The sequence below is a fragment of the Dunckerocampus dactyliophorus genome, chromosome 1, assembly GCF_027744805.1.
Source record: "Dunckerocampus dactyliophorus isolate RoL2022-P2 chromosome 1, RoL_Ddac_1.1, whole genome shotgun sequence".
NCBI lineage: Eukaryota > Metazoa > Chordata > Actinopteri > Syngnathiformes > Syngnathidae > Dunckerocampus > Dunckerocampus dactyliophorus.
Genome location: NC_072819.1, coordinates 39,198,493 through 39,221,306, shown reverse-complemented (window position 1 = coordinate 39,221,306; position 22,814 = coordinate 39,198,493). Strand labels below are relative to the sequence as shown.

The 22,814-nt window shown below is 42.2% G+C and overlaps 1 protein-coding gene across 2 annotated transcripts; it reads left to right on the top strand.

The window, feature by feature from the left end:
• Positions 1-1,831: 1,831 nt before the first annotated feature.
• On the top strand, positions 1,832-20,409 carry si:dkey-70p6.1 (uncharacterized protein LOC570575 homolog). Of its 2 annotated transcripts, none has more exons than XM_054791836.1 (7): positions 1,832-2,246; positions 8,912-9,139; positions 12,008-12,065; positions 12,204-12,282; positions 12,850-13,196; positions 17,857-17,994; positions 18,229-20,409. In XM_054791836.1, the coding sequence occupies exons 2-7, from the start codon at positions 9,006-9,008 to the stop codon at positions 18,772-18,774; spliced, it is 1,302 nt and encodes a 433-aa protein (XP_054647811.1). In that variant the 5' UTR covers positions 1,832-2,246; positions 8,912-9,005; the 3' UTR covers positions 18,775-20,409. The 2 variants fall into 2 exon arrangements, with proteins under 2 accessions (XP_054647811.1, XP_054647801.1); XM_054791826.1 differs by having other exon boundaries at positions 12,733-13,196.
• Positions 20,410-22,814: the final 2,405 nt, after the last annotated feature.

Sequence of the window (22,814 nt, the reverse complement as noted above, 5' to 3'; positions counted from 1 at the left end):
AATCGAGCAAAAACAAGAACAAACAACATGAAAGTAAAGCAGGTGTGTCCAAACCTTTTCCAGACAGGGCCATATATGGAAAAGTCAAACCCCTACCCACTCTGCTTCGTATCATCCGCTTGTCTTCCTTGAGCTGCTGTGATGCCGTCCCATGGTTATCGGAATGACCAGGACACCACTAGAAAGCACACACTCTTTCGCTCCGGAAATATTTTTGAGTAATTTCAATAGTTCAACATTTACGGTAATTTGAAAATAATGTTGCAAATCGTCCTGCGACTGACTGGCGACCAGTCCAGGGTGTACCCCGCCTCTCGCCCGAAGTCAGCTGGGATAGGCTCCAGCATGCCCGCAACCCCAGTGAGGATAAGCGGCATAGAAAACGGATGGATGGATGGTGTTGCAAATCCTATTGTCGGCTACAGCTTCAACATTAAAGGTTCAAAAAGGCATTATTTAGAAACGTCCATTGGGCCGGATTAAAAGGCTTTACGGGCTGGATATGGCTTCCTCCTGCACTGGACCGTCAGTGGTTTACAGTATCTCAGCTTTCAGTAAGCATAGAAAATAACCACTTTTGTCCTTGATTTCAGATCATTTCATATGAATTTCCACTTTTTGTAGTGTGCTAACTTGTCATAGTCAGCTCCTAACCTGCCCTTGTGTCCACCGGCCATATCTGTTCTACACGAGTATTATGGAGGCCATTTACACACACAAGGCTAAACTAAAAAGGTGTAAACACTGTTGGCCTTTTGTCTACAGTACATGATTTTTGAAAATGTTGGCAATATCTTGGATTTATAACCTTCAATAATGGATGCCATGAGCATTCCGCTTTAAATAATTACCAAATTCTCAACCCAAATATGTAGAAGATACTAAATAACATTTTTAATGCACATGGTATCGGCCTGGTATTGCAATTACAGCCCTGTATTGTTTGACATTGTCATCAATACATTAAAATTTCCAAAAATGTAAAGATGGTTTTTGACTCCTCATAAATGTATTTCCTTATTTAAATGAAATATCAGTTTAAAGACAACAAAGATTTTTGTTTTTTTGCCTGTACTTTGCATGGTATCCTAAGTAATTCTATGGTTAAAACATCATTGTTGTATTCATTCATTCATGGCTTTCTAGTGCTTATCCTGTTCAAGGTCACAGGGGAGCAGAAGACTATCCCAGCTGATTTTGGGCAGGAGGCCTGACTGGTCACCAGTCAATTACAGGACACATACAAACAAGCATTCACACTCCCATTCACACCTTTTGCCAATTTGGAGACACCAATTAACTCACCATGCATGTTATTGGAATGTGGGAGGAAACTGGAGCAAACGTATTCAAGCACAGGGAGAACTCGTATATTTACTAAAAAGATGTGAGGAAAATCTCTGTTGTTGCCAATTTATGTACTTTTTAGTCCTCCTCCATGCTCTCCTATTGTGGCACTGATCGCCCCCCATACAGCAACACTGACTTCTTCTCTCTGATAGGTGGGTGTCTTCTCTCTGCTATTCTCAGAGACACCAGCAGGTGGCAGTAGTCGTACTACTAGCAGGAGTAGTCGGTCTGAAGCCTTTAAAAATGTTTGAGACTAAAACAAGATACAACAAAGGAACGTGTCATTACAAGTTAGATAAATATGTTTTACATTAAGTTTATCAGGTACATGCATACAGTATCTCACATGTAGTCTTTCGTAAATATTATGGTGGCGTTTGCTGGACAATTGTGTAGCGCGCACAACAGGAAATATACATTAAAGTTGTACTTCACAGATCTACCGGTGGATGGTGCCAAAATCAAAAGGCACGATTATAAGTCAGTGGTCTCCAAGCTGTGCTTGAGTCACATGGAAGCGAAGAATCTGAGAGGAGAGGATGCCAGTGGAGATGGAGGGGGCTTGAGGGACACTGGAGGAGAACCTCGCTCTTGGAGATTCTGTTGGACCGGATAGCAACATCAGGACGGCAGGTTCGGCTCTTCCCAGCCTTCCTCCCCCCCCTCCCTCTCCCAATCGGCTGGGAAGCAAGAGGCGCATGGTACGGGGTCAGCTGGCAGCGCCAAAAAGATTCCAGATGCAATATGCTGCATTCCTGTTGTGTGAAGCCCAAGGAAGACAGACTGTCGCATGTGATTGATTATGACCGCTGGGTGGTGGCTGCTGGTCCGAGCCGAAGCAGAACCTGAACCCAAAGGACGGGCAGATGCTGCGCCTCTCCAAACCTCTGAGCTGAGTGAGTAGACAGGGATGCTTTAGCGCAATGATCCGTGCCTGGAGCTCTATGACATGCCGGAGGGTGTGTGTGTGTGTGTTGGAGGGGGGTACATGTACCTATAGCTTGCACGCATGTGATACATACAAAGGATTTTACTGCTAATGCAAGCGTGTTCCACGTTGCATGTTTTCTTTGTGCTGGCTCCACGTCCACACTGGTCATGCGTTTAAGGCGCGGACACGTGCATGTGCACCCTTCGCAGCTGTACTGCATTGTATTTTTTGGTCATTTCAACCCAATTTGAGCGCATTTTATTAGAAAAGATGGGAAAGTGGCCCGAAAAAGCAGCACCCAATCACACCTTTTCATGCGTAATATCCCCCCCCCAAAGCCGTGAAGTGTGCTAAGGTGAAACATAAAGATAATTAAGGTTTCTGTGGACGTTTGCAGCCCCCACCATCCTTCCCTCCCTTCACTCATAAATGAGGGGGCGGGGGGGGCCTTTTCATTTGCCTGCTGACCTCAGGGACATCCTTTACCAGCCACACTTTGATCTGAAAACAAAGCAGTGAGACATGTGGGGAGGAGCATAAATCATATACTCTGAATTTCTATTAAACACACTTCCAGTCATGCTCCCACCACTATCGCTGCTCCGTAACCTGTTGTCACTGCTTTGCTGCAGTTTGAGCCAGCAGCCAACATCAGCCAATGATGGATAGCTGCTTTTGGTGCTACTACATCTACAGACAGAGTCCACACATAGCTCCCCACAAGAGGGTGATTTCTTCTTTCCAAGAGGGCAGTGGAGCCAGGAGATGCTACCGCTGTTGTCTTGTATTGAATCAAGCATACTTTATTTATCAAGCATCTGTATTCAACAGCGTGTCTCAAGGTCCTGTTGTCTGAGGTGCCGGAAAAGGACGGAATCACAAGAAATTGTCCATTTAAAAAACATGATGATAATAATAAACGAGTTAAATCATGTGAGGTAGCGTGGAGCAGATAAAGGCCGAGCCTCTTCCACTTCAGGCTTCTTCCTCACGGGGCGCACGGTTAATCGTTGTTGCAAGCAAACATTTGACCTAATTCACATTCTCACACAATAGCAGTCTCCCCCCTCTCCATCATCTCTCACTCCCCCAACACACACACATACACACACACACACACACACACACACACACACACACACACACTGTTATTTGTGTCACACAGAGGGTGAGGTTTTTGCTTCACCACATGAAGTCCCAGGTGGTTTATCAAAACCTGAGCTGATTGGCAGAGAGGTCGCGGCCTGGCTGACTGAAGGCAGCGCCGGTGTTATTAATAATGGACACACATATAAATGCAGGACATGTTCCTAGAAAATAAAACCCTTCTGGTATTGAACGCTTGCCTGGCTAAATGCTTCCCCATTCTATTTTTGTAAGGATTACACCCTAATTCCTGTTGACTTTATGGCCTTGTCAGGTGCTGCATGCAAAAAACATGCAGGTCTTTCAGTTGAATTTAGAGCGGAAAATGGAATCAGGTGAGGCCATGACAGGGACCGCCATCCAACATACCTCACTCTGCATTTGAAGGCATTTAATTAATGAGATTAGATGCAAGTCAACAGGTGATCTGTGGCTGTCAGGGCTGCTGCACCTGAACACATTGCAGTCCCGTGTGCGATGTATCAAGCTTAATGTGCATATTTGTAATATTGGACTTGTCTGTCATACCTGCAAGGCAATAGCTCTCCGCCTGCAACCTTGTGAGGAAGCCACCATTGTTTAGCTGGAAAGCATCTGTCTAAGGCCTGGTTCTCTCCTCGCTCCAAGCGCTACGTCCAATTGGTTGGCTCCCGGGCCAGAGATTACACTGCAGTGCTGAGGCGTCACTCTGGCTCAGCACCGCAGGCGGAGGCAGGAGGGAGAGGGGGAGACAGGGAATGGGTGGGGAGTCGTGGTCACGCCGAGGCGGAGGAAGACCATGAGGAAACCTCATTGGGAAATGTGGCGGCTTCTTCTCATCATCTACTTTGAGCGTCTTCAAACACCTGACTCCTACGCTCGTCCTCCTCCCTGCCGCTCTGCTTTCTTTCCCTCCCCACCTACACCATCCCCTTTCTTCTCACTCATTACCTTCTCCCTCGTCTCTGCTATGGAGTCTCTTGCCATTTCACAACAGATTTATAACTACACCCCTACAACACCCAGTCTCATGCAACTCTTAATTCACTGACAGATGCCTGATGTGCAGTTCTTCAACCCAAAATTGGTTTATGGCCATGCTGCATGTTGCTTGTCCAGTGGGCTGAGAGACACTACGTAGAAAAAGTATCTGGATATCTGGACAATCACTTCGCATAGGAAATGAAAATGGAATTAAATATAGTTTCTCTTCTGGTAAGACTTTGTAAAGTATGTAGAAGTGAGGTTATTAATTTTGAACCTAAGAGAGGCCCTGTTGACTCACCAACTCTGTTGTAGTTTATCCCAAAAGTGTTAGATGGGGTCTTCAACGCCAGACTCATCCAAGTATGCCTTTGTGAACCTTGCTTTGTGTACGGTGGAACAGAAAAAGGCCTTCCCCAAAGTGTTCCCACAAAAGTGCTGACACGATTTGGTCTTAACCGAACGGTCGTACCTCAAAGCAGAGAGCCAGGCAAAATGCGCTTTAACAATTTATTAACATAGTGCACACAGGTGTGAAAAAAAACTCTAGCATTAAACAGGAAGGTAACAAGGAAGGTAACAAAAAGTGACAGCAACAAAGAGGTCGCTGTTACAAAACCAACAACAAGAAAAAAGTACAAACAAAAGGGGGTTGATGCCAAACTACTAACAAAAAGGAAAAATATAACAAAACAAGCACTAAGCAGAAAAAGTACTAAGTAATAATACCAAGAATAACTACAGGATCTAGTAAGGCTAGAACACGGGGCGCAATGAGCAAAACAAGAGAAGAACGTGGAGGCAAGGGCTAGGAAGAGTCTGGTGTCCACTGTAGAGGCCGCATGGCTGAAGAAGACGATACGGGAATGTGGCTCCGCTCTGGAAAAACGAAAAACCACACATGGGTACTGAAAGAGGGGAGGACAATTTTGGCAAAAAGGCTAGAAAAAGCAAAGGACAGGACCATGACAGTTGTCTTGGTAAAAGGAACAATTGATAGGTGTGTATAAGGATACTTATGTGTATAATAGGAGTGTCCAAAATGAGGCCCGGGGGCCAGTTAGACCTTATTTTTTTTGTCCCCTGGCACAATGTAGACATAATATACAACAAAACAAAAAGAACTGGAAAAATGGAGCCAAAAAGACTGAAATGTTGATACTAATAACTAATAAAAACACAAGGCTTTGTCTTGAAATATATACACAACATTTTTTTTTGACTTTTTACAAAATGTAAAAAAAATATAAAAGTACCAAAGTGGCCTGCAGCATCTTTTGATTTTTCAGTATGCGGCGCTCGGTGGAAAAAGTTTGGAAACGCCAAAAAGTTTGGACACACCCTCGGTCTACAGTCGTCCCTCGCTCCATCGCAGTTCGAACAGCACGCCCTCACTATCACGGTTTTTCAAAAATTAATTAATTGATAAATTATCGCTGTTTTGTGGTTGACTATGGCATATTATTAGTCCAAAAAAATTCATATTTAAGCAAAAGTACATATTTAAGCAGATGTTACATATTCTTCATTTTCAAGCATAAAAATGTTCTAAGTGAACTAAAATTTAAGGCAATACAAGACGTTTATGAACTGTAGTCTACACTGGACACTAGGTGTCACTACTACCACGCACCAGACAAACAGGCCAAACTCAGGCTTTTATTATGTTATAATTATTTATCTCACAGCAGGCCCAGTAATAACTTCATAATAATAAAAGGCATCACTACCATCATAATATCGGCTACTGTTGTGGCCGTACTCATACTAAAACTCAACTCCGAATCCCCCAACGTCACTTCCTGTATGCACGTCCGGAAGACATTTATTGAAACACAAACATGCACAAGTCTTTTATGTGTTAAATGGCTTATTTTCTCTTTTTAATACTGATCTCCTGTATTAGGTAATATGAGTAGAAAGGTGATTATAAGGGTGTTATTTCATGTCTAGAGGACTATAATGGTAAAAATTGGATTAGAAAGTCATAAGCAGGTTTTCTATGCTCGACCTATGACAATATGAAAATATAATATTATTATATAATATTGAATCCTACTTTGCGGAAACTCACTTATCGTGGTTGGGTCTGGAACCAATAAATGAGCTATTACTGTATATAGTGTATGCCAACTTTTTCCACCAATGGCCGCATCCTGAAAAATCAAAGAACGCTTCACTGATATTTGTATTTACTGGTACCGATATATTTATTTATCTAATGTTTTGTAAAAAAGCTAAAAAAAATGTATTGTGTTTTTAGTAGTTATTAGTATGAACATTTCAGCCTTTTCCCCTTACATTGTGCCTTTATGCTCTGTTTTTCCCATGTGTGCTTTTTTTGTTTGTTTCATTTTATGTCCACAGTGAAATAAAACTACCGCAAATGCCCCCTGGGCCACTCTTTGGACGCCCCTGGTGAATGGCATTAACAACAATCAGTGTTGGCTAATAGGACAATGTGTCTGTTCCACCATGACTAAAAGGCAAAGTGTTGCCTGCGTGTAAAACTTGGTACAAATTGGATTTCATGCTGTATATTTGGGTCCACGGCTGGAGCTAATTATAGAAATGCAAATTACCCCAACATCTGCTAAATTTGCACATCTCAGAGCCAGACAAACCTCCTCAAATGTTCTTCTTTAACAGAACATGTTCTTCTCAATGTTCTCAAATGTTCTTCTTTAACAAAACATTTGAACTTGACAAACACTTTGTGCAGACGGAGGCGTAAATTACGGTTACCTAAAGTTCATGTTCTTCCTGCAGCTGCATCACAAATTTCCTGCAGTTAATAACCGAGGCTTTTATTGTGATGCAGCTTTCGGCTTTCACGGTCAAAGTCATAAAGCACTTTTTCACTAAATAATTTTGACTCCTCTGCCACCATATTTTTCAGACGGGTTTCAGACCTGCCTTAGTAAGGTTGTGATGTAGGGAAAACTGTTTGGTCTTTGGAAGTGACCCCAGAAGAAACTTCTGACTGTCAGATCAGCAAAGTCTGAGGTGCAATTGAAAGAATGGAGCAGAGAGGACAATAAAAGCAAAATTGTACAGTTCGTCTGATTGGTGTCTCGTGCCAAACAGGTCATACTGTTGTCAGCATTTGTGAGTTCATCCAAGTCGTAGTAAACTACATCGTGCTATCTTCACAAGCAGCTAGTGTCTGAAAAGTGAAACATTCTTTCCATCAAGAAACATCCTCAGTGATTTTGTTCTTTTTGAGGTTACATTTTCACTAATTCAGGGTGCCCTTCGTTGCGCCGTGCGTTTAAAACATGTTTTTCTCTTTTATCTTCTTTTGAGCAAAAATGTGGCTTGGGTATCCACTTAAAGACTTCATTTCCAGTTTGTGTTGTTCCTGTTGTCATCCACACACCTTCCCACAGCAGCTGATCCGCAGGCTGCCCAACAGCAGGCTTCCCAAAAACAAGAATACCCAAGAGAGACTGACTTAAACAGTGTCCAACAGCCACCAGCATAAAATCTAATTACTTTAGTAAAGAGGGAGAGGAGACCATGAAGACATTTACCGTGTTGGATTTAGTAACGCCTACTAACACTGTGATCTTGAGGTGTCTAAATCCTTGCATCGGCTTTAACAAAATGTTGGAAAAACTTGTGCAAACGCCAGCTTTGACAGACAGATTGTGCCAAATATGAAATACGGAATAAACAGATGTAAAATTGTATTGCAAAGGATGCCACATATGATGTTGTATGCTAAGCATATTAAAAAATCTATCTGTTCATTTTCTATACCGCTTGTCCTCATCAGGGTCATTGGTGAGCCAGGGCCTATCTCCACTAACATTGGGTGAGAGCCGGTGTACACACTGGAGTAGTCATCAGTCAAACATTGGGTACATTTAGACAAACACCCATTCACATTCACACCTATGGATAATTTGGAGTCTCCAGTTAACACGCATGTTTTGAGACCCACGCAAGCACGGGGTGAACATGCAAACTCCAGACATATACTGTATGTTCCAACGGAGATTCAAACCTTCCTTTACTGACAGTGAGGCAGATGCGCTAACCACTATTCTGACATGTTGCCCACATCAATAAATCAATAAACCCGGAAAAAACAGTCCTGTCACAGAAACACGTCAGCGCATTCAGCACAAATGTTAGCATGTTGACAGGGCATGGATACATCTTGAGATTAGTTTTTTTTCTGGAGGTTTGTAGTGCTTCTTAAAAAATACTTTGGGTTTAGCACAGCAAACTAAACACAAGGAAGGTGCGTCCCGAGATGACTGTCTGTTGCAGTTCTGCTGTTGATGTCTAAATAAGTGTGACACAGAAAGCTCAGTAATCCCTCAAACAAGGTAGAAGTGAAGCAAATGCCGGCGGCGTAATGTCTGTTCACTTCAGTGCCTCAGTGCTGGACAGAAATCCTCACATTTTCTCTCTTGTAACAGATGCCTTTGCCACTGAAAGCATTCTACAGTACTTGTGGCTTTTGGCTTCTCGGTATTTGGTTAAGGAGTTGTACTGTTCTTCTCACCGCAGATCCCAGTGAGAGCGTGGCACTTGCCTGTGTGCATGAAACGTGAGGGTGAGAGTGTGAGCGTGTGTGAGAGAAAGTGAGCGCCAGCGCTCCCACATGGCCTCCATGCAGGACGGGCTAAACTTCACGGCTCCTCCCTACGGCAAGGTCCTGCTGCTGGGTGCTATCGCTGCTGCCTCAGCCTTTGTTGTCACTATCCTCATTGTGGTGCTCTGCGTGGGCTGTCAAAGGTGAGATTGCACATTACACACCTGCACACAAGTATTGGTACATAGCCAGCTGATTTGAGGGTGAGTGGTGGGCTATAACCCAGACTGATCACCTGTCAATCACAGGACGAATGCATAAAAGACACTCACATTCACATCTTAAAACTTTCAGTAACAGTACATTTCCATGCACTAAAGCAGGGGTCACTAACATTTTTCCTTGTGAGAGCTACTTTTAGAAAATGAAAATGGCCACGAGCTAATCATTTTTGTAGAAATGATTTTCATAGCTTATTTCAACCCAAACAGATTAAAAATATGCTTGTTTTACCAGAACATTCACAAAATACTTGTCTTTCTAGTGTTTTCACATTAATAACTGAACACCTGAATGAAAAGCAGGCCTGCGGGCGCCTTATGTGGTCGTAGGGTGGTGCCCGCGGACACCATGTTGGTGACCCCTGCACTAAAGAAAACCGAACCATCCATTGAAACATTGCATGTTAACACGTTAATCTGATTACTTTGGACTCTTTAAAGTCCTACTATTTAAAATCCAACATTTCCAACTTTTCAGATTTAAAATGTATTCTTGTTCTACATGATGTGGAAGTGCCATATCATGAGGTTGGCGTTTTAATTTTTGTGCTGCTACTAAATCTTGTGAGCGGTCAAGTACGAGAACTTCACGAGGTCGTTTGAGTTTTTCACATCACAACTCCAGGTCCATGAATGGCAACTTGCCGGGTGGCTAGTGGTCCTCACCGACCGCTGCTCAGTACCGTCACTTTTTCTCGACCCTCGACTGCTGATCAATTGCAACCGAGTAGGTGTGGTTAGGGAGAAGGCTGTGGCATCAAAACATGTTGGCCAAGAGGGGAAGAATGCAGATTTACCATGTACACAACCTGATATTTATGGAGTATTTTATTCAAATCAACTTACTATAGTGACCCACTGGAATCTAACATCATTTTTAAAAGCAGCAGAATAGGAATGTATACACTTTCATTGTTCGAACATTGGAGTGGCCTTTCCATGCACCTGTCTCAGCGGAGGACTAATGGCACAGCCTTGAAAGGTGCTGTCCCTTTTGGCGCCAAAGTACACTTTTTTCAACCAAAAAACATGCAAAGCATATGTTAGCAATAGTGGTTTAAAAGAACAGATAGGTATAAATTAATGTCCATACAATTGTCCCTTGCTTGTCGTTTAATTTGTTCCAGACTCGACCACAATAAGTGAATTTTCACGAAGTAGGATTCAATATTAATAAATAGAATATTTAGACTAGTTAGAGCGTCTTTTACATTTTTAAAGCCCTGTAAACATGAAATAACACCCCATAGTCACCTTTATACTCGTATTACCTAATATAGTAGACTTGATAAGCAATAATAAGACATAATAACTAACTGTTAGCAATGGAAAAGCTCCTTGTTGTTGTAGTATTACACTCGTAATGTGGGTCAATCGTGTATGGCATTAAAAAAGATCGGCATCAGCCTATCATCCATCCTCACTATGATGTTTGTCACTTGACTGATATATTCACGCCAGTCTGACATGCATCTGCCGTACATACCTGTAGATTAACACCCGACAGTACTGCTACATTTGTTTACATCACATTGTGCACCGCTTGCTATGGCATCCTTGAAGTGACAGAAGCGATGACCGCTGCTTTAAACATAGCAACCCTGTGTACAGGGTTGCCTCGCTGTATCACGGTTCACCTTATACGGATTCACTGTTTTGCGGATTTTTTTCAGTGCTTCTTTTTTTTTTATTACAGCGTATGAACACTGTTACAGGCCGAGCCTGGCCCTTTAAGAAGAATTGCATTGTGGGAAGCTGAGTGTCTCTCTCTTCCCTGTCTCATCCGTCTGCACCGCCCATTGTTTTCTGCGTCCTGATTGGCTGTAGACCATTGTCAATCAGTCGCCTTTGTGCCGCCCCGCCGTGTCTCCTGTGTAATCACTAGCTTGCTTGCTTGCTAGCTTGTAAATTAATCTTCGGTTCGAAGGAGGAGGACTGCAACAGAAGGAGTACTGCAGTAATATGTTTTAACAAGGATACAAAAACGTGCCTTTAAACATATACTGTAAAATAACTGTAAAAAAAAATGAAGTTGGCTACTTCGCGGATTTCACTTACTGTGGGCTATTTTGGGAAGCTATCCCCGCTATAAACGAGGGGACACTCCAATTTATTTATCCTAAACGTAAGAATGGGTTTGAAACTGAGTGAGGAAGAAGGACAAAATAAGCAGGCAAAAACGTACCACGTCCATACGGAATAATAGTCTGATCAACCACGAAACAGCGATTATTTATTCATTTAAAAAAAAAACACGATAGAGTGAACTGTGATGTAGCAAGGGATGACTGCATTTGTGACAATTTGAAGTTAAACTTTGTAAAGTCAGAGGAATGGCGTTTATAGCTGTCATACAATTTCCATGAAAAAAACGACTGAAATCACTGTAACGTCCATGCAAGCCCAGTTAATTGGCAATCGCGGAACACTCATCAAACACATATTTGGGATGGACTTGTACAGAGATTAGTGAGAACAGTGACCTCTGAAGTCACAAATGGATACAAATTCCCCCACACACTCCAAAATCTTCCCAGAAGAGATGCTATATCTGCAAAGAGAAGACCGACTTTTTGTACATTTTCACTCAGTGCAATCAGTGTACTGTGGATATAATAGCGAGTTGTGTCAATACTTAGACACATACTGTAGCAGCACTACATGCTATGTGCATACTACATGTTAACATGCAAAGACTTGGACTATTCTTCCTTAACCTTCATGCTCAACCCTGTGACTCACATGTTCTCTCTGTGACCATGAGTGACATAACAGTTGTGTTCACCACAGGAAGGGAAAGACACATAATGTACCCGGCGAGGGTGGAAAGCACCGTCTCATGGACATGGTAGGCATCTTTGTTAAGAAAGCAACTCAATTCAACAGGGAAAAATTTCATTCACATCTTTAGTCTTAATTAGTCTGCAACTGGCCCTCTGTCTGTGTGTGTGTGTGTGTGTGTGTGTGTGTGTGTGTGTGTCATCAGGGTATACTCAGGCAGTCCAAGCTGCGGTCCATCAGTAAATCAGACACTGAGATGAACAAGATGAACTGCAATGGCAAAAGTAAGTGCGTCTTTCACACACGAAAGCACAGACCTTCTTCTCACAGGTACTTCAGCTGATTTCCTTCGCACAATGATGGAGCATGCTTTGGATGCCATCCAAAGGGAATTTGGGGTTGTGTTGTTCCTAGAAGAAAAAAGGGTCAAGGTTTTTGAACCGCAATAGGAACGTGAAAATAAAAAAAGGCAAATCATGAAGCAAACAAACTTCAATAGTAGGAATTTGAGAGAGTAAAAAAACGAATGCAAGTATGTCCACCGTGTTAGAAGGAAGCCAATTTGGATGCATTAACTCAAAATTCTAAAGGTGTTCCCAGATTTGTTGTAATGTTATCAGGAGAGGATGTGACCTCTGCTTTATGGTGACTGTTGTACCAACATGAGCCTGGCAGAGTGTCCAGAACCAGTATGGACCTGGCTGCCGGTCTAACTCTGATCCTTCGTTCTCAAGGCAGGCAGCTTCCCCAGATTCCCTCTGGGACTGGAGAGGACGGAGAGCACACTTACTCTGAAGTGGGCCGAAGCTCCTCCACCACACGAACTGACGACGCGCTCTATGCCATGGTAGGCAGGGCCGGGCAGACGGACACTCCGGCCCCTCCAGCTGTCCCCGCCAATACCCCGGCGCCACCTGACCCGGACGGGGATGTGGAAGGAGGGCTGCCCGAACCTGAAGGCCAGGTCATGTCTCCACCTCACGCTCCTGAAACGGCGGAGTATGCCTGTGTCAGGAAGCTGAGGAAGGCCGACAAAGTGCCCCAGAAGAGGGACAGTGGGACGGACACGGCGGACCCACCGGTCCCGCCACCACGACACCCCCCACCTTCTCATCCCGCCCCTCCACCGCCACATCCTCACAGCACAAAGCTGCCCCGTAGAAACATGGAGGCCTTTAATGTTCCGTCCTTCCCTAAGGTTGGTAAAATCTTCTCGTGTTATTTAGCACTGAGCTAGTGCTATCACTCAGTATGTTTACATGAGACATTATTGGGTTAGGCAGACTATCACCAGACTTAAGATTCAGTGGTACCTCATTTTTCATTATTAATCCGTCCAAAACTGAATCACATGAAAACCAAAACATTTTTCCCCATAGGAAACAATGTAAATCCAATTCATTCTTTCCAGACACCCAAAAATGACAACACAAACACTTTTAATATAGAACAATTCTTGTATTGCATGCAGAAAACAATGCCAAATTCGTTTAATGATGAATGAAAGGGATATACGGTGTTAACATTTAATGTCACTTTTACCTTGATTGAAGAATCTTTTTGCCGAGGATTGAAGAGGGAGGAGGGGAAGCGAGAGCCACACAGACGGTGTATCAGCGTACTTTGCTACAAGTTATTTCTTGATTTCAGTTGTGCTTCTCATCTTCTTTATCAAAAGGCTGGCACTTGCAACCTTCTTTGGCCCCATGGTGGGTTATTTTGAAAAAGTACTCAGTTTAAAAAAAGAAGACTTGTGGTGTAACTGTGTTAGATAGGAAAGAATCTACAGAGTCAACCGGTGATGACGTCATAAAGGGGCAGCGGAGCTGGGGCACATTTACTTCCGGGTGGTGAATGAGGCATGTATTGTAAAAACGACACAATACGAATACAGTGGTCCTTCGCCAATTTGTGGTTCAAATTTTGCGGTTTCACTCTTTCAAAAATTTAATAATTAATAAATCATGCTGTTTTGTGGTTGAATGTGGTCCATTATTAGTCAAAAATGTGCATTTTGAAGCAACGTTTACGTATTAAGCAAAAATTACGAAATTTTCAAGCATAAAAATGGCTAAATTAACTAAAATACAAATATAAGGCATTCAGAAAACACATTCAGAGATGCTGTGAATGGTACATAGTATTCTACATTGGTCACTAGGTGTCAGTAATGTTACTGACAGATAAAAGACAAGCTTGATCACCAGAACAACAGGCTTTTATTGCAGGTTTGAATTATCTCAGAGCAGGCACAATTATCCCAAATAAAAATCCCTAAAAAAACACAAGCTACTGCTATGGTCGGAACCCAGGCCAAGCTAAAACTCAAATCTGAACCCCCGACATCACTTCCCGACATCACATTTATAGAAACACACACGAGTCTTATTTATGTTTTAAATGGAGTATTTACTCTTATTATGTCTTATTATATTATTTATATTGGGTAATATGTGTGTAAAGGTGACTATAGGGGCGTAGTTCATGTCTAGAGGGCTCAGATAATGTTAAAAGAAAACGTATTTAGAAGGTCTATATGCTCTAACTAACAAATATTTGATTTACAAATAAGGAATCCTACTTTCATTTATCACAATCGGGTGTGGAATCAATTAACCGCAATAAACAAGGGATTACTGTACAGTTGGACTCACGCAGTGCATTAATAACACGACAAGACTGAGTCACCGTGGGATACTTTGTTTTGGCACTTGATTTGGCATAATGATACGCGGGCAAACAAACCTGGTCATGGACAGATAGATCTCTGTGTGGATGTGATGCAGGAGTGGTGTTTTTCTGTTGTCTTGTGTATATCTCTTGTTGTCATTGTGATGTTTCCTTTTTGTGTGACCTATTGGTTTTCCAAGGTGGAGTGATTGCGGTATACAACATACTGTACATCTAAAATGATTTTTGCAAGAATTGGGCGCACAAGTTTGAATTTATAAATTTCACAAATATACAGACTCAAATATAAACACATACGTTCACCTTAATGTTTTGACAAGTGGTGCTGAAGGTTCCAGAATGTCTCACTGACTGCAGCTTTTAGTTTCTCTTTGCCATCATAAACACGACTTGTTTGACAGCACTCATTGGATGGACCAATAATCAAAAAAATGGGAAAGTCCAAGAAACACGGTGAAGATTTAAGAAGGAGAATCATAGATAAAAAGTCATTTCTGAAGAACTGCAGATTCCAAGAGGATCAGTTCACATTGTAGGGGGGTTCAAGTCATTTGGATCTGTCACCACTTTGCCAAGATCTGTAAGAAGAGCCGTACTGTCAACTTCAGACCAAAGGAAAATGGTTAGGACGTTCAGGAGCAACCCAGGAACCACTAAGGCTCAATCCTGCCATGAACTGGAAACTGCTGGAACATCAGTGTCACGATCCACAGTTAGGCCATCTTTAAATGTCCTGGACTGAAATTAGAAGAAATGTGTCCATGCTGTAAAATCGACAGCTTCAAGCTCAACAGAATTTGCAGCTGTCAACATGGACAAACCTTCTCGATAAATGTTTTATGGTCAAAGATTGTCAAGCATGGTGGTGATCATCATGCTCTGGGGCTGTTTTGCTGCCAGTGTGCATGGAATCATGATGAATGGGGACAACCCCCAAATTCTTCAATTTCACCTAAAATCAAGCAGCTAGATGACTGAAACATGGGCACAAATGGGAGTTCTAGTTGGACAGTTTTTCCAAACTAGGGGTGTAACAGTACATTATTCATAATCGGATATTTCCGTACTGGAAACTTTGGTTTGGTGCAAAGGCGTACTCATTTCCCACACATTAAAAGGTGTGTCTTGCCATGACACATTTACCTGGTTATCATACAGTGCAGTCCAGTGCAGAAGTTGGAGACTCTTTTGTCGTTAAAAGTAGAAGTACTTTGCCTTCCTGGTGAAATAGTGTACATAAGCAGGCAAAGACAAGTGCGTAAGATGAAATCTGTGTGCCGGCATTGTTTAGTAGAGATAGAACATTGCAAAAACATGCAGGTTAGGTTAAGTGGCGACTCTAAATTGTCCATAGGTATGAATGTGAGTGTGAATGGTTGTTTGTCTATATGTGCCCTGCGATTGGCTGGCGACCAGTCCAGGGTGTACCCCGCCTGTCGCCCGACGTCAGCTGGGATAGGCTCCAGCATGCATAGAAAATGGATGGATGAAACTTCCATTTACATGACTAAAAGTAAACTAATAATTCAAAATGTTGCTGTTGCACTTGCCTGTTTCCTAAAAAGAAATGCAGTAAACCAACTTGCAACCCGTGAGCCATTTTTGGACCGCAGCTTGTTTTTTTGCTGGCCGTTTGCATATTCTAATAATAGAATTTGTTATTAATGAGATGTAAGATATATTAATTTGTTTTACACAAAAACTAAGATGTTGATGTTTTGGTTGATAGCTTAGCATAGTGGCCTACCTTGGATTGGTTTTAACATCTTTAATGCACAAAACGCGGAAAGTGGGACACCCCGCATTTCTGCTAATCTATATTTAGATTTATTTTTTATTTTTTGGAGAATTTTATTTATTAGGTATGTACCTGGCAGCAGTTTAGAGTGTTTTTTGTTTAATTTTAAAAATTAGAGCTGTTGACACAGAAGATGAGCAGTTTTTTGTTTTGCATTTTGTTTCTTTACCGACCCGTGATCTTAAAACTAAGGTAAATACCAAAAGGAATTAGATGTACAGTTACACCCCTAGACTAAACACACATCAAAATTGAGTTTGGAATAGAATACAGCGTATAAAGCAGGCTAACAATAAGCTTCATTAAGGTCCATAGCCCCAACCTCCACCCCACAGAACATTTGTTCTACGCTTACAAGCCATGTCTCTGCCAGGAAACCGACCAATTAAAATGAGCTTCTGTCAAGAAGAGTGGTCAAATATCCAGCCAGGGTTATGCCAGAAGCTCATTGATGGCTACAAAAAGTGCCTGGTCAAGGTGAAACTTGTTAAGGGACATTTAAGTATTAGTATTTACTGTAGCATTAGTGGAAGTGTATGTATTTTTTCAATGTATAATTTTTCCCTTGTGTAAATGAGCGAAAATTCTAAATACATTCAAACTTGTGCCGTCACTTCTTGTTTTTAAAAAACATTGATGTATGTGGTGTAATCATCATCATCAACCCAAGAAAAAGAACAGCTCAAATAAATCTTTAAAAGGCCCATATTAATATGACATTTATGTCCATTATGACTGTATGTAAACTTTGGACCGCATCGGAGACAATGCATGCAATCTAATTGAATGTCTTGACTATAACTAAACTGTGCATGTACATTTACTGAGTGGCGTAAACATTAGTGAGTGATTACTGTCCAGTAAGTCCTGTTAGTAGAGTATTCCTGCTCTCTGTTGCGCACGAGAGCAGTGATTGTATGTACAGCGTATGCTTTGAATGAAAATACGAGGATGAGCTTCCCCGCCAAGTCACAGTGGGAGACCATTTAGCGCCTTGTGTGAAGTCACTGAGGTCAAACTATGCACAGGAACCTGAGTTAGGTCACACGCACAGTTGACAGGATTACATGTGTACAGTCTGCTGGCTGAGCTGCTCAGCGCGCTTTTCCTGTGCATGATGCAAGCTACTGAAAGTGAGTCATCCAGACTCCAAGCACATGGTTCCTCACGTTACAAGTGAATGTCTACTCACTGAAAATCTACTTCTACGCTTCATTTTATGTCCTCGTGAGCCCTTTAGGTGTGATTTGAAAATGCACCTTCTATATTTTAATGCTCGGACATGCATGAACTGTAACTCACCTCACTGGCTGCGTGTGATGTGACCCTGCTGCTCCATCCCAAATGTAATGTGTTGCTCTGCTGACAGGAAGTCATGTTTATGGGCAATGGAGAGCAGTACATCTGGAAGCCTCCAGAGGATGAAGATGTCCTCATGCTCCACAATAAAGCCCTGGGCCCGCTGGGTGCACACACAATGGAGTGTATCCAACCTTCTGCTGCGGTGGTGAGGACACGCCTGACTATTTATAAAGTAGCTTTTCACATTTTTACATTTGACATATTTGTCTCACTGCCCAAAAAATCTTGGATTGCTTTCTAACTGATTTAAATGCTCCACAGTTTGTGTCTCTCATGTAATACAACCGGGATAATTGTGTTAGCGATAATAGTGCTTTAATATTCTAATTTACAAATGCTGTTTCTAAAAATTCCATCGTCTTCAAATGTTTCATTTCAGGTGGCTGAGATGTACTCGAAGGTGTGTAAACCGGGGAAGAAGAAGAGAGCCGTACCTGGGTCTCCCCCATCCAATCCCGGCTTCAGGACCTTGGGTCGTGGTGACCGGGACCGGGACCGGGACCGAGACGGGGGCTTTAGCGTAGTGGTCAAACCGCAGACGTGGGCCCCTCAGGAGGGCAAAGCAACTGGAGCGTCCCTTGACGACCACTGCTATGAGTCCTTCGGGGCCGATGAGTGCGATCCGGCCTACGAGAATCTGGAAGGTGGAGGCGGCTGGAGACGAGAGAGACCGCCCAACACGTGTGCCACTTTGCGGCCGAGAAGGAAGAAAGCCCAGCAGCCTTTGCAGCAGCAGCAGCCCCCTCCGCCGCCGCCCACGCAGCACAACCCCAAATTACAGCACCTGCCTGCCAAAGCCCTGCTGTTGCCTGGGGAGAGCCTGTATGAGAGCATTGGCGACCTGAAGCAGGGCTCCACCTCCTCCAGCACCACCACCATCTTCACCTTCAACGACGGCATGGAGATGTACGTTACAGGGCTCTGAGGCAGCGGCTGCACTGTGACCTTTCCAACAAGGAGCAAACACCACAAGGAACGACGGCTGAGCCCCCGTCATGCTCCCCCACACATACTGTTTACATTACATCATAACGTCATGCCTTTCCCGGGCTCCAGGGGCCTTAAGGCACTAAGGTTTATCTGTTTTGACTAAGTCCAATCTACAAACCTTGTAAGGAACCCAAAGGTAGTGAAGTAATTGATGAGCACAAGACCATTGCAGCGCAATCAGTAGGTAACAGTAGCACTATAGTTCATTCACAGAAATGTGCAAAGCACAAGAAAGTAAGAAGCCGAAATTCTTGCTCATTTCTAACGGGTAATAGTTGTTTATGGGTGGAAAGCAAGCACAGCAATGAGAGAAATATTTGGTAGCACTTGTGAATGGGCCTTCCCTGAAGTTGGTCATTATATGATTAAGGATGGATCATGGAATTTAAATTATTTAAGAAATGAATTACGAGTCAAAACATTTGAAAGCTCAGGGACCTAGAGAAACAATTATGAGAGTATTCAAAGGAAAAGAAATTGCACACTTTTTGCATTCCTCCGTAACACCAAAACCAAGCATTTTCATGTTTAAAAACCGGACCCGATTCTTCTCTCCATTGTGTCCCATCCGACACGGACTGAACACTGTCTCCACTGCTGTCTGTAAATGAGCTGTTTTACTTTGTTGACTCTGTCCTGCACTTTGCCTGCTACAAGTTGCATGCTAAAAAAAAGTGGAAGAAAAAGAAGAAAAATCAAGCACTGTCAAGTGGTACCTATATTAATGTTTTGGGTTTTTTTCCCCTATTGTTGTTGGGTGTTTATTTTCACAGTGCGTTGCTTTATTTCTCTGTAGAACACAAGGCTAGTTAGAGTTGGGACTCATCATTCATCCATTCCCCATCCTTTTGCATCTGCAACACAATAAGGAACTGTTAACGGCTTTTACGGTGGAGACAATGCACCGGACTCCCCCCTCAATCGCATCAACATCAACTTCCTGCCTTGCGGTCATCTGTTTAGGTTTCACCATAGTTGCGGCGTCGAAAGCTACAGTAGTGCTGGTGTGTTCAAGTCATGTCTCATCATTACTCCATCAACAAAACACTCGCTCTTCTCTCTGTTATCAGTGTTCAGATGTTGCAGAAATAAAAAGACAAGCCAAGCAGGACGGCGCACATGCAATGACATCCTGGACAATGAGTTCATTTGACCAAATATCCCCAGCAAAGCGTGTGATTATACTGTATGTTGATGCAATGTGTATGTACATTACAAAAGAGAAAGAATAATAAATATATCATGAGTGTCAAGAAATCTATCTTTTTCTATGATGTTTAGTGGTGTTATGGAATGACTTCTCTTGTGACACAAACGGCTGCAATGTAAATTCCGGTGTGTTCTGTTCTTTTTTTTTCCCCAAGCCAAGAAGCTTCGGCGTGTTCCTGGAAAGCTCGGCCCACTTCAGTGTGGCAGATCATGTTTTGTGTTTGCTATTCAGACTACAGGGTCTTGTACTCCAATAGCGTATCATTAAGTGCTAAGTGCAAAAGATTGTAATGTTTTATATCAAGATTACTATTCATGAAATGTCAGTCAAGTTTATACTTTTGTAATAAAGTGGCACTTTAAAAAAACATATGCTTTATCTCATAGTCTCGCTTATTTAAAAAAAAGAGGGGGCGGGGGGTCATTGAGAAAAGATGCAACAGGGGAGTCTAATCTGGAGTTTGGATGGGAAAAGATTCGTCTTCATTGTTGCACTGGTAAAAATAATCAATAAATAAATGTATTTTTGTTTAAATTATGTCTTTTCACCACCTTTGTTAGTGTGAAGTAAGGTTGTGTGTAGCCTTCCCATGTTGTTTTTATCTACGCGCGTTCCGGTACGGGGAGGGGGGGTGAAAATAGGTCACCCCTTAAAACAAAAAGCTTGCAGTCGACATCGCAACTGTCTGCCGAATTTTCATTGGCGGACTTGTCTCCATGGCAACAGGCTAACCTTGAGGCAGGAGTCATGTGGTCGAGTGAGTCTTGCGCTGTCTTGGAGGATGCAGCGTGCGTCCTGTGACATCCGTGATCGCAGTGTCACCCGCTCCTGGCGGCGGAACAAGCCAAAACACGTGTGGATGTGGGGAGGGGGGACATTATTTGCGACATCCTCACACCGTGTGCGTTAATCGCAACGTGTGCTCAGCGAATGAATTCATGGATGAAAGCGTCCCTTTCATTAAACACAATAAGATACGAGCACAAGGTCACACAAAGTTGCACAGGAATGCGATAGATTGTTATCACAAGATGTATGCGCGTCGTGGTTTTTTTTACTGCCCATTTTGCAACCCTGACATGATATTTTCAGTTTACACACGACACATTGTTCGGCAACACATGACACGATGCTCACATCTGTCAAAAAGTGCCATTTATGTCATAGAACAGGAACGCGTACAAACATGTTAAGGTAAAATCCCTTTCTGTTTTGAGTATATGCTAAATGAGATCACACTGACCCCTGCAGGCCTTTCCGTGTATGACGACAACCCTGAGTGTCAGAGGAGCATGAGGTTACCTTCAAACTACTTCTTACAGTAGGTGCTAAGCTGTAAAGACCAAACTAAATATAAGATTAACATCTTATATCTAAATAACTGCATGAATTCCATGTGTCAACCCTCAGTTATACTGTATTTGGACAAAACAGAGTTAGATAAATTATATGTTCTGATGCATATAAGGTGTTACTATTGACATATTTGGATAAATTATTGCATGAACCCCATGCCAGCGTGGCAGTGACAAGAGAAAATGAACATACCCGGAATTCCCCAATGATCCTGCAGTCACAGTTGTCGATGTGTTTCTTATGTACGTAAGAAAATTCACATTACTGTGGCTCATTAGATTGCATGCCTCAAGTCCACTGAGTGTACACACTGACATGAAATCAAAGATTCCAAGGACTTAGTAGAAATTGTTGTGCATTTGTACAGACGTGTACGGTACTGTCAACTGAACTGAACATCTTCCAGAACGTAAGACTTTTCTGATGCTCATGATTAAACATACAGTGCAGACCAAGCTGTTGCTTTGTTTCAAATCATAGCATGAGCATAAAATCATTCATCCGTGACACTCGTCTGTGTTACAATAACATACTAAAATAATAACACCCGGGTGCATCTCAATCAATTAGAATATCTTTGAAAAAATGTTTTCAGTAGTTTAATTCAAAAAGTGAAGCTCATGTTCGATAGATTCACTACACAGAGAGTGAACTATTTCAAGAATGTTTTTATATTAATAATAATACTAATAAGACATTAACATAAATATTTATTCATAATTTTGATGGCTATATTTGACGGTTCATAAAAAACACAAATGTAGTATCTCATAAACTGTGAGAAACTGGCAGAACGTTCAATGTTGTAAACTAGTGTTGCGCGCATCAATCAATGAATGAAATTCCAAAACTTCCTGAGCATTTAATTTGTTTTTTTTGTCTTAAATGAACTCATGAATTCAAATAAGTTTTGAAACATATTCTAATTTATTGACATGCACATATATATTCTATTAAAAGTTGTAAAAGTTTTCAGTAGTTCCCAGAACTCAGAATGAAGTAGTTTTACATATTTCCACTTTTCCCCCCAGAGATTTAATTATTGGGTCTGTGACACCAAATGACACATCTGCAGTATTACAGTCCCTTGTCGCTTATCCAATCTGTAGGAACAACAGATAATAACTTCACTTTTAGTTGCTCATTTGGAGTCAGAAATGGCTTATATGAAAGGCAAAAGCCTCATGCTTACTATAGCAAAATAAAGTCTTGTATCATTCAATGAGTTTTATCATTTAATTAGGACAGAAAGGTCAGATTGTACTTGGGCAAAAGTCTTGTACCATACAGAAATAATCCATCCATTCAGCTTCGATGCCGCTTATCCTCTCTAGGGTTGTGGGTATGCTGGAGCCTACTAGAAGTGGGGTACACCCTGGACTGGGCGTCAGCCTATCGCAGGGCACATA